Consider the following 12,489-nt stretch of genomic DNA (forward strand, 5'->3'; position numbering starts at 1 on the left):
CATCATTGGCTCACTTCATTGAGGGAAGGTGTCGCAGGACCACATCAACTGCATGTACGGGGTTGGTGCTGATGGGCTTGTCCAGCTCCAGGGGCTCAGGCATGCTGCGGCCAGTCAGCACCTCATGGAGCATGTGCCAGCTGACCAGAGAAACAAACTTGATGGAAACTTTAAAGGGACGATCTTTCCCTCCCTCGCCTGGTAGAGTGACATCCAGGTCCACCTTTGACAGGGAAGAAAAAGCAGGAGAGCACAGGGGAGGTTAGCTCACTTACTGAAAATAGGTTTCTAGTGGCGTTTGTTAAGTACTTTGTGTATCTGAAAACACTGTTTGTGTATCAAGCAAGTAAAAGTACTAAGCAGTGTATCTACAATTTACATAGTAGTACAAACATAGAAGTAATTCTCAAAGAAAACAATGTATTTTACATAACACTGATTATATAATCATGGCAAAACACATACGTACAGTAACTAATAAAAAATAAGAAACCCCCGTTGATAAAGGTGGAGCTGGTTGTAACCACTTTATGTGGGTTTACAGATGGTAAACCCTTAACAATGCATTAGAATTTTTATCAAAAACGTAATATTTGTTAATTAAAACCACCGGCTGGTATTAATGTTGGAGCTGCTCTGTGTTTAAGTGTCTTTGCGTTCACATAAAAATTCTAAAAGGAATTAACAGCCACTTAAAGACTTACTCCATTTATTGACGCCTACATTCTTTCCCCTTCTGTTAACTAAGTCAGTGAGTTTTTCTTTTTGTCCTGTCTAATGTGTCTGTCAGCCAGTTAGTGCTGCTGCGATGTACTATAACCAAACGTTGCAGTATGCATTCTGTCTCGTGCGTTGCCGCCTGCACATTCTGAAGAGGTGCTACCCTTACTGAAACCAAGCAGAGCTTTTCCCCATGTGAACACGTCTCAAAGTCAACCTCCTGCTGTGTGTGATGTTTAAAAGGACAACTTCTCCAGACACTGTAGTGTTAAAATGGGAAAATGGCTTATGGTGTGTGTTTGCATTTGTTGTCTTTTTTTTTCAGCTCACCCCTGTAGGTGCCACAGGGAGTGGGTTTGCTGTGTACAGGCTTTTCTTTCCATCATAGACTGGCCTGCGATCCCCAAAGATTGTCACCTTGAAGTGCTGCACCATTGAGTCAACGACTTCCCTGTACAACACATGCAAAAACCATTTTTTGTATCTTGTAAAATATTGACATATTTAACACTTGACAGAGAATGTAACAAATCAACTCATTAGTTAGACCAGCTTTAATTTTGAGGTCACTGATTTAATCCTAATATCCACGTCTACTTTGAAATCCAGCAGTAAGGCACTACAACCCTGTGTGCTCATTTACTCCACACTGCTCTATAATAGAGATCCTTTCAATGCATGTTCTTAGTCTAAATGGCCTGACTGAAGGTTTAGAAGTTTCAGTGATAATAGCCAGAAGGACCCTTCTACCTGTTGACTCGCCGTGGGCACTTGTCAGGCTTGATGTCCACCTCGTAGAGGTAGACATCCATCTTGGGAATCTCCACCTGGAAGCAGTTGGCCAGCAGCTTGATGGGCTTCCCCATGGTGCCATAGCCAGGCCGCCGAGGCATGGAGAACAGGGACTGGGCCCCAACGGCTCCTGAGAGGAGAGAAAAAATAGAAAAGAAAGAAAGAGCAAAGTGAGCAAGTCATGTCATATTAAGCAAATTGACATAACTGACTAGTTTGTTGAGAATTGTCATCAAACAATATTAAATTTCCTGATACTGATATTAGTCAAAAACATTTGTTGCCTTCAAAGATAAAAAGGAAAACTATGATGTCAAGTACAATACAGTTTCTCTTCCTTTGAACTATTGTAAAAGTGGTTTGCAAACACCTAATGGTAAAAGGTCATGTGCGCGCATACACACACACACACACACACGTTTGTGTGCACTCAACACAACACACAATGTCAGACGTTGGGAAAAAAAAAAAAAAAACTGAAATATCATGATATTCCAAATATTTAGTGTTGTATAGGGCAAAAGAACATGAATAAACACATTTTCACATCTGAATCAAACAACAAACACACGCATGCACACCCCACACTCTTAATAACTTGTCACAATTTTATTTAAATATAATTTTCTTCACGCAAAAAGTCCAGATATAAAAATTTATCTGGAGAATAAAGTCACTTGCAAAATTAACCGTTCACATCCGTGAGGAAAAACCCTACCACCACAGCACCCCTGACATTTAATGGTGCACCAACAGCTCGACAGCAAAAACTGCACACACACATTGAACAGAGAGCAGTGGGTATTCTGTAAACACAAATACACACACATGTACTGACTGAGCACGCTTGCAACATCTGAAACAGGTAGTGGAAAATTTGGCAAATAAAGTAGCTTTGAGGACAGTGAAATTAACTAAACAGCAATATTGCCACTCTAATAATGCCATGAACATGTAGACAGTCAGAAAACACCTAAGATAAGTAATGTGACTCTGTTAGACAACAAAAAAACCCTAATTTTTAATGTTATAAAACAAAGTTTTCTTGATTCATTGTTATGTGATAGTGTAGACCAATCTACTTAGTGAGTTACACAGTTCTCAGAACACACACACACACACACACACACACACACACACACACACACACACACACACACACACACACACACACACACACACACACACACACACACACACACACACACACACACACACACACACACACACACACACACACACACACACACACACACACACACACACACACACACACACACACACACACACACACACACACACACACACACACACACACACACACACAAAATGTCTTAGACATGAGTCAATTTGATCTAGAAACAGTGAGTTCTGTTCAACTTAATATGCCACACTCATGTGTCTGGGCTATTTTTGGTTCTGCTTTGTCTTTGTCCTCAAGATCACACTGGAGAGAACAAATGCTGATGTGCCAATGCAATACTTGGATTAAACGTATGATGCTATTTTGTGTTTTGCTATTGTTATAAAACAACTATGATTACACAAAAACTCAGATTAGATCCAACCATTTGCCAGGAAAGTGTTGCTTTGAAGGTGGAAACAACCCCTTCAGCCCCCATAGCCTTTACTTTTTCCAATTTTAGTGAACTGTCTCATTGTGGTTCCATAGCCATAGACCTGGTGCTCCCGTCTACTAAAAAAATGTCCCAAAATGTGTCATTGATAAACGAAAGCCATGGTCGGGTGTGATTCATCAGTGATTTGACTCACGGGCTCTCACATGCCTAAGGGATTTTGGTGTTTAGGGTTCTGGAAGGGGGAGTTCAGAATAACCTCTCTAAAATGAAACCTGAAAGTTTCTGAGGTAACTGCAGACAATCCAAGCAACCCTGTTTGTTTACAGCAGGGCTTTGGTTTGCCCTGCTTGTTTTTTTAGGTTCTTCTGTAGTACTGTGTAGTGGAGGCTAACGGGGTTAATGGAAAGTGAAGGCCTTTGAAACAGCATGTTGGGATAAAATGATGAAAAAGACAGGAACATTTGAACTTTCTGCCACAGATGTTGCCCTCAAAAAACGTGCCCACAAATATTTGTAAGGGGTATTTCCTTTCGGACCCCAAGTGAACCTTGGGAGTTAGCCCAATTTCACACATACAAAAGTAAAAAAGAAAACAAGGAGGAGACACATTCTCATAACTTCCTGGTAATGCTACAACAATCACAAATTGTAAGCTCTCCTAACTCACTCAAGAACTGCTTGATGCAAACTTAAAAAGGGTCTTTCACAAATTTCAGCCCCTTTCTCAATGCTGTGATGATTCCAGTGAAGCTGGCATGCAGGAAGAGAATAGCAGGGAGTGGCGGGATTAGGTAATGGGCGGGGCTGGTGTTTTCCGCCTTTCATCTGCCTCTTGTACTGCCTTCCATTCTGTATGAGTCACACAGCTGCCACAGGCAGAGTAACAAACTGTGGAGCATCATGCTTCAGGATTTAACAGTGTATGATTTACAAGAGCGTTAATGAGGTCTTACAGCAAGAAAAAAGAAAACTAAGAGCCAAGACAAAAACACCTAGTCAGTCACACAGGGTCAGGGTTTGCTATTCCAAGAACTTTTGCAAACAAACGCGTGCAGCTACTCCGTTTCATTTTGCATGAAACCCACAAACAACATCATGGAGTCACTTGAAGCTGTGACACTGCACAGTCACAGTGAAAGAATGGGCTTATATTTCTCATATCACACAGAGTTATTACTTCTGGCACATTGCGCGCACACACATCGTCCCTGGTATTTTTCAAAACAGTTTCATGCACACACTGACAACTGCTATTAGTTTTTACTGTCAGAAAATGACACAGCACAATCTTCAAAATCTTTAAAAAGTACCTGATTGCACTTACTAACCTATCGCTCGTGGTCAGGACCTGGATTTGACTCTTGGTAATCTGACAAGATGCACACAGCCAACACAAATAAACAACTGGTGTGGGTCTCATCCAAACACTGGCCCTGTCACTATAATATTTAGCTAAATTGCCTCTGCATTCTTCAGTTTCCTGTGAATTCTGCTGATTCTGAAAGACCTTTAGCCGATTCTGTCTCTTACAGAAGTGCTTTGCGAAAGTTGTATATTTACGTTCACTTTGAAATGTTGATTGCAGAAAGACTATATTTCTTCCAGAAAACTAATCTCTCACTTTGTTGAAAGGTTACATGATAGTTTTATCAGTTAAAATTGACAAAAATTAGACAATACTCAGATGTGTAAAAAAACTGTTTGTTAGAAATCAACATAAAACATCCATTTAAGCAATCGGAATTTTTTTTCCCTTTGATTACTGTGTGCTGTAAACACATTTCTTGCACATATCAGGTGAGAAATACTATACCAAATATGCATTTGAGGAGGGACACATCAGTCTCAAGCTTCAACAGACATAATAAGCCTACCAGAAATACAAGACAAGCCATTTAGTAATTACTGAAAACCAAATGTTCAAGCAAGGTCGTTGTTTTATGATGCCCAAGACCTTGACAGTCAAAACGACACTTTGTGTTCATTAGGTGTGCGGGAAGCTGTACAACCCCAAGCACACAGAAATGTTTGCCTGAGTTTACAGGAACATCCAAACTCCAAAGACTAAACACAGAATACTAGTCAAGAACCCATCAGAAACACAATGGCTTCCAGTGCTTGTAGGTGATGTATTGGCTATGACAAATAGTGAAAATTCAACCACAAACCAATCGGTAGCATAAAAGGCTTATTGAGGCTTTGCAGTCAGTGTAAGAGTTCAAGGAAACCCCTTGTTGAGTTGAAATAGGCTGTGAGTGCATGCATGTGCGATTTTAGATAATTACAGGAAGGACATGCCTTAACAAACAGAAGAGAGAAGATTTATTCCTCCCCTTTACTATTAGTAAGTTTCTCATTTCCTGACTCTGTACATTCAGACAGTCAACTCAACTCTATTAGTGTACTGCACCAAAACTGCAATAGCTCTGTAGTATGTGTGAATGGAAATTGCTGCTCAAGTGTATTGTGTCCCACTGAAATAGAAGCTTAATTTTTATTAACACTTAACCATGTGATCTTATACTATGCAGCAAATCACTGATTCTATAACTTAAGTCCCATTCTGCATTAAAACAAACCAGCTTTTTTTTGCCAAAGATTCTAGTTATTTTGTCAACTGACTACAGACTGAAGATACTACCAACCCAATTATCCCCCATTTACTGACACTGAAAATAGTTATATATTTTAAGGAATATTTTATGTGGACACAATACAGGAATTTCATGTGCAGTATATATTCATGCGGAAATAAAACAGAGCATGTTAATGCTGCTACTATTCTTCAAACATTAAAGAGGTTTGGCAAGAAAAATCCGTATTTAGATATCCTGTTCCAGCGAACAGCCACACTTTGGTCAGTGTATGTCACTTACACTGCACTCCAAACGTAAGACCATTTCACGTCAGACTATCCCTACAAGTCCTTCAACATAATCTTCTTTACCACCGTCCATCAGTGGGCCCAATATGATCCAATCACACATACGATTGCCAAAATAATCCTGAACAAACAGCTTCAGTTTTTTTGCTTGTGCACAGTGTTTATTTTGTGTGTTGCTTATGCGGTTAGTGGGCAACCCTACATTTAAATATATATTCGGCCACTTTTTGTTGGCAGATCCCTTTTACACATGTCAACAAACAAGGTGAAGAACTGGAGGCAGTTTAACCAAACATCTAATTTCCCCCATACATATTCACACACTAATCAGAGTTACATATGGTTTCTCTGGCACAATCAAACATTTACTACGTAGTAGTAAATGGTTGATTGCCTCACTCTTCTCCAAGATGTATTCATTCTTCAAAATCCACATGTAAATGAATGTAACATTAAATAGCCTACTTTTTAGATTTCTATATATCCTTTACGGATATATACAAAAATGCAAAATTAATGCACACACATAGAATTTTGTTAATTTACTTTAAATAAAGCTGTTTGATACAATCTAGGTAGAGTGGAACAACTGCAACACTGTACCAGCACACATGGAATAAATACATTCTAATAAATATTACATAAAACACAGTAAATGTCCTTCTTAGCAATAAATACCGTGCAAAAATATCTCAGCAATGTGAACTCATTCCACTGCACTGCTTTGCAACACAACACTGTCACACAGTACCACAGTGGGCTAGGAGCCAAAATAACTGGATAGTGAGTCGCTAGACTGACATACAGTGCCTGCTGACCTCCTCAGTCACATCACACCAGTATACAAACATCCACACTGCCAAACACTGCACATGTTCACACACATACAGGCCTACACAACGACACACATACACACAATACAGCTGTTGTGTTTCTAATCCAGAGGGGCCTGAACTGTGGGAACAGTGAGAGTGCTCAGTGGCAACTAGGCACAATGGCGTCAGTCACAGCAGGCAGAACCTAGGATCTCACAAAAACCCAAGAATGAGTGATAGTTTGTAAGGAAGGACTGATGAACGTCACACATGGCCAGACTCCTCCTTCCTGTTCCCCTCAACAACCTCAAGTGTTGCAACTGGCACCCATGGGAGTCAATGTTACTCTTTGCCACAGTTAAACACCAGCAGGCAGTCACATAATGACAAGCAGATAAGGACCTGGTCAGCTAAAAAAAACATGCATAAAAAGTACAAATCCCTCTTACAACTAAGCTCAGAGTGAGTAAAGGAGTGTACATGACAGGGGAATAGTTTGGTGGATGATAATGGTGATTGTGGGGGGGATTTTAAGGGGGGTTAACAATCATTTGTAGTAAACCAGTAATGACTCAATGGCATTATGAGTCTTATTGAGTAGGTAGGTGATAGATTTATACACACACAACTTATCCTAAAAACATACATCATATACAAAGTACTAGCTCTGTTCAACTGCCCAGTAGATTGTACATGGGCATGTTAAAAGGAGCCTTCTGTTTTCAATCTTCCCAGTGCTGCCCGAGTGGAATAGTGGACAGGGGTTGTTGACTTTTTATGTTGACTTGGGCAGGATGACGGCCCTGTCAATCCGACAGTTTGCATGCACTTAAATAAATTATTTAGAAACCAACAAGTCATACTCTGATTCCAGCCCCTTCCATGTCAATGCCTTATCACGAATGAAGGTAAGGTTTTGCACTGGCTCAAAGCATTAAAAATTATTATCTACATGTCTTTCTGGACATAACATTCACCTGAATAGTCCCTATCCCACTCTTGTTTTACTTTGTCTCCTAAACAGGGGCAAAAAAAAGCATGGTTGCACTATAATTACAACAAACACTTTACTGATAATGATTTATGTAGTAGAACAGCTGTTATTTACTGTAGTGAACAGCATAAAAGCAGATAATTTCTCTCAGCTACAGATTAACAGAAAGTTCTTTGTCTGTTCCTCCACAGAGTTCCCCAACAAAACACACAGGCTTTCCCATCAAATTCCCTCTCTTCCTGTCCATAACCTAAAATGAGCCCCTTGCAGGTCCCCCAAAAAACAGATCTCAGGAAGGGGAAAGCAAATGGAGGAGGAGGTGGAAAGAAGCGTGATTTGGCTGCTCTCGCTTGTAATCTCTGTGACACACCACAACCTCCAGCCTCTCTCCCCCTCATTCTCATCCGTACACTCTTCTGTACCAGCCCCCTTCACAATGCAGTCCCTAGCCCCTTACCCTACCTCTAACCCTAAAAACTTGTCTTAACACTCAAACAGGCTCCTAGCTAGGTAACAATTAAAAGTGCACGCAAACAAACACATACCCACCAAGTTCTCCTTCTGTCTACCCAGCCTATTTGCAAAACTTTTTGCTATCAGCTCTGCAGTCTAACAGCAGCATGTGTCAGCCAGCTGCTGCCTCTCAGTCTACTACAGATCCATGCTTGAGCAGGAAAATAAAAAAGGCATATGCACATTAGGGCCACAGGTGTCTCAGTGCAATAAAATACAATATACAAACTAATTTCACATAGCATGATGGAAGAATTTACTCGTTGGAGTTTACTATAGTCCAGCTGGGTAAAACCAAAAGTGATGGCTAACATGACAAGTTTTCTTCCTCTTATAAAGGAGCTTGAATGCAGGACATCAGCCGGGATTTAACAATACCTGTTCAGGTGAGCTTCGAATACCCTTTTACATTTTAAAATGTGAAAGACACCGAAATGATGCTTGATTATCTGAGCTATTGGTTACTTTTTGTACTGTTACAACAAGCAAATATCTGACAAGCAGGGAAACTAATTACTCGGAAATGTATATAATTTAGTGCACATCGCATGAGCTAGTCCCAAATACTAGTTTTGTTCAACTGAGTATTAATACCAACACTGACCAAATTAGTTACTTAGACAAAATAAAAATTAAAAATATTAAGAAGAGTTAATAGTAAAAGTGGTTTTCTCCAGTAAAATAACACCAAGGGTAAAACTCTCTCCAACACAATCAGCCTAAAGAGCAATGGCAAACTGCCTTCTCCATAGAAACCTACAACAATATACCCATGGATAGTCTTATGGGTGGCTGGGGTTGCGGACGGGGGTAGTCTATTATCAACTGGCTGCTTGAATGAAATGTGTATTATGGGGACAGACTGCAAATCAAGTACTAAGCCCTCCCTAAAAGCCGATGCCTCTGTCTGTACAAAATCCACAAAGAGCAGACCTACAAGAAGAATGACGGGGAAGGCAAAGTTTCCCACTGAGGCACAGAAAGGGAAATAGAAGCAGTTATCAAGGAATGGAAAGAAGGGGTTCGGGGGTGGTGGCAACTGTCTTTGAATCAAAAAAAAAAAAAAAAAAAGAGCGGGAAAGAGAAGTTTAATGAAGAAAGGGGGTACAAAATGGGGAGACATTCAGGCAGAAGAAGGGGACATAAACAGGACAAACAAACAGAAAGGAAGCCAATTCCTGACATCTACAAAAACATCCCTAACATAGTCTTTATGAAACTAACATAATTCCTAACATACATAATACATACCAACATTATGCAGCAAGACCCATCTCCATCATGGCTCCCATTCATATAAAGCTGAGTCACCTTCAGCCAAGTCAAATGCCACCTGGTTACAAAGTGTAGTGTGACAGGTGTAATGTATCTGCCATCTCATGGTCTTCTAGTAAGCTGAATCTCTCTATGTGTACATTTATACAGTTATTGTCACCATTCTGATGAATTTGTATACTGACAAGAAAAGACTTCTTCTAGACTTCTGCATAGTCAATAATCATAGGTTAACTATCCAAACTGCTCAGCTGGGACAGGAGCTTTGGTATTATAAACAATATGATTCAAGTACTAGAAGTTTGACATCATCCTCATGCCTGCAAGATTAAGTTAAAGCCAGCAACTATTAATGAGAAAGCAAATAAGTGCTTTTCCAAACATGTCAACCTATTCCTTTAAAAGTAGAATTACCACTGAAACCAGCATGACTTATTAATAACTAAATTCTGTTTAGTCCTACAAGTCAAAAGCTATAACAACATATACATGTCTCTAGTTGAGGTTTTGTTTAACTATAATGCCTCCAGACTTATTCAAAAAGTTAGGCTCACATCTGACAAATCGTGACTTTTTAAACCGAGCTATAATGTAACATCACATCTATAACAAGTGATAAGCTGTTTGTTTGATGCGACCGGGTTAGCACATCACAATGGAATTGATTTGCTTAAGGTTTAAAAGCCTTTCGCTCATTATATTCCTGGTGCTAAGCTGTCCAAAGCTGGCCATGGTTTTCATGCTAGATGAGCTGGTGCACAAACTACTGCTGGGGATAAGAGTGACTGTCAGTTTTTAATGGGCTGTGCAATCAATTAGCATTTTCTCACGACACTTTAGGGACCACTGCCTGTCGGATGCCCCCCCCTTTTAATCATTCTCCCAGACAGTGCTCATTGGTGGTGGTAAGTGATATGAATTTATAAACCAACACCACCGCTGCACAATATAAAGACCTTGCGGGAACTTTCATGGACAAGCAAAAAATTATAAACTTAAGCTTGCCTCTGCATTTATTAATGCATAATTGTCTTCCTAATTAAAACCATCACCCAGACTCTATAGCACACTTACGTCCAAGAGGCAGTTTACTACACAAATGGAAACTGAATCCGAGTTGTACTCTGACTGATGCAAAATACTGCAAGCGAACACTAATGGCTACTCACCAGGTCTATTTGTTTCAGCCTCCATTGATCAAGAAGCTTGAAAGTTGTAGTGAAATTGGATACCACTTTATTCAAAACAAGCTAAAAGTGAAATATTGCAAAACTAAACTAATGCTGCTGTATAAGAAAAATTTAAATGACTGCTTGAATCTTATCACACAACAAAAATCGCTGCAGTCAACAGTGTTTGAGTCTGCAAAATAAACCTATGCCAAAATTGAACGTTCAAGAACCCCTTTTTACAATTTTCTCTGTGAGAACACATGGCTTAACTCCAACACCTGCCCCAACAATGATATATAAATGTTTAAGGCTGTTTGTCATTACTGAAGGTGCTTGGTTACTGGGAAAACACCTCAAGCTCCCTTATGCTACAAAGGCTGGAAAGTGTCCCAACCGAAGCAAGCAGAGACACTAATGAGACAGTAGAGCAGCAAAGAGGGATCTCCTCTAGAGAAGGAGGGCTGGGTTAAGGACTAACTGCTGTATCATGTGTCACTGAGTGATCAAGAGTACCTGGCATTTGCTTTAGGGTCGTATTAAGTGGAAAGCTTCCGTTACAGCTGAGACAAAGCCAGGCGGTTCAGACAGTTTAACTGCCACAATGACCGAGAGACTAGGTATCTCCAGAACTTACTCCCAAGTACTCACGAACCGATGACAACAGCCACACATTTTACAACTGAGATTCTATAAGAAGCTGGATTCACTGTGGCATGTGACTGGGAGTGTTACCCAGTGACACCAATTCAAATGTGACTCTTGTTAAGGATAAAATATAGGAAAGGCGGATACACTCCGATTTAACATTACACCTTCAAGCTTCACCCTTTCTTGAGAACCACAGCTAAATACAAGCCTTCTGCTGTCTAAGCCTATTAACTGATAAGACCAAAAGTAAACATTTGTTTCCTATTACACGATCACCAAGTACATTGATTTTGTGGAATAATTTACCTGTAGTTCCGATTTCCATTCATGAGGTCCCTGCCCGGTTCACTTCCCGGATCACAGTTGTCAAACGTTGGGGACTCTTCCTCCGTTCAATCCGGTTTCTCCTTCGGCAGTGCACCGCCTCTGCAGCGCTGAGTGGCCGACTACCCTGATCGCTGCTGGCTGCTTTTTTTATGCGTACTGTCAAAAGGAGTCCTTGGGTACAGCCGGCGGTCTTCGGCTTCCCCGCACACCGCCGCTCGCTCAATCTATCCAATAGGATTTAACTGCCACAGCAAAAGCGACTGGCTGCTTAACGCGATGCCGTGCCAGTGGAAACCTGCTAGCTAAGCCAAGTTAGCTCGCTAGCCAGGCTTACGAAAGTAACTAGAAGGGACCAGAGTAGCTGTCAGGATATCATCACAGCAGGGTCACCGAGTCCAAATGAATTCATACCGACAGCAAAGCAGCAACGAAAACAACATGAATCCCAATCTACGGCACAGCGACCGTCGGGGTAGCTACAATTATTAGCTAGCTAGCGTTAGCTGACTAGCTCGGCTGTTGGATAGTTGGAATTCTGACAGACGACTACTTTTATCGCGTTAAAAGAGCCGTTAACGCGGCCTCGTTTCCCCAAGCACGGTACCCCAACGTCGTCCTCTTCTGTAGATTATATCCCAGTGCGAAAATTAAGCTGTCAACACCAGGCTGGATCCGCCGATACGTGTCAGGATTTTCAGCCTGGTTGACAGATCAACTCTGCGGAGCTTCGGTAAGCCAGCTAAATATGGTGAAGTTGCTTTCTGACACC

At 40.8% G+C, this 12,489-nt stretch overlaps 1 protein-coding gene across 2 annotated transcripts in view; it reads right to left on the reverse strand.

The window, feature by feature from the left end:
- LOC137130833 (protein argonaute-3) overlaps positions 1-11,934 on the reverse strand; it is a 31,702-nt gene extending 19,768 nt beyond the window's left edge. For both annotated transcript variants that reach the window (XM_067511435.1, XM_067511434.1), the window contains exons 1-4: positions 11,700-11,934; positions 1,471-1,642; positions 1,051-1,171; positions 15-223 (exon numbers count right to left, since the gene is read on the reverse strand). In XM_067511435.1, coding sequence (XP_067367536.1) covers positions 15-223; positions 1,051-1,171; positions 1,471-1,642; positions 11,700-11,718 — 521 coding nt within the window. In that variant the 5' untranslated portion in view covers positions 11,719-11,934. The remainder of the gene's footprint in view (positions 1-14; positions 224-1,050; positions 1,172-1,470; positions 1,643-11,699) is intronic.
- Positions 11,935-12,489: the final 555 nt, after the last annotated feature.

Source organism: Channa argus, chromosome 7 (assembly GCF_033026475.1).
Source record: "Channa argus isolate prfri chromosome 7, Channa argus male v1.0, whole genome shotgun sequence".
NCBI lineage: Eukaryota > Metazoa > Chordata > Actinopteri > Anabantiformes > Channidae > Channa > Channa argus.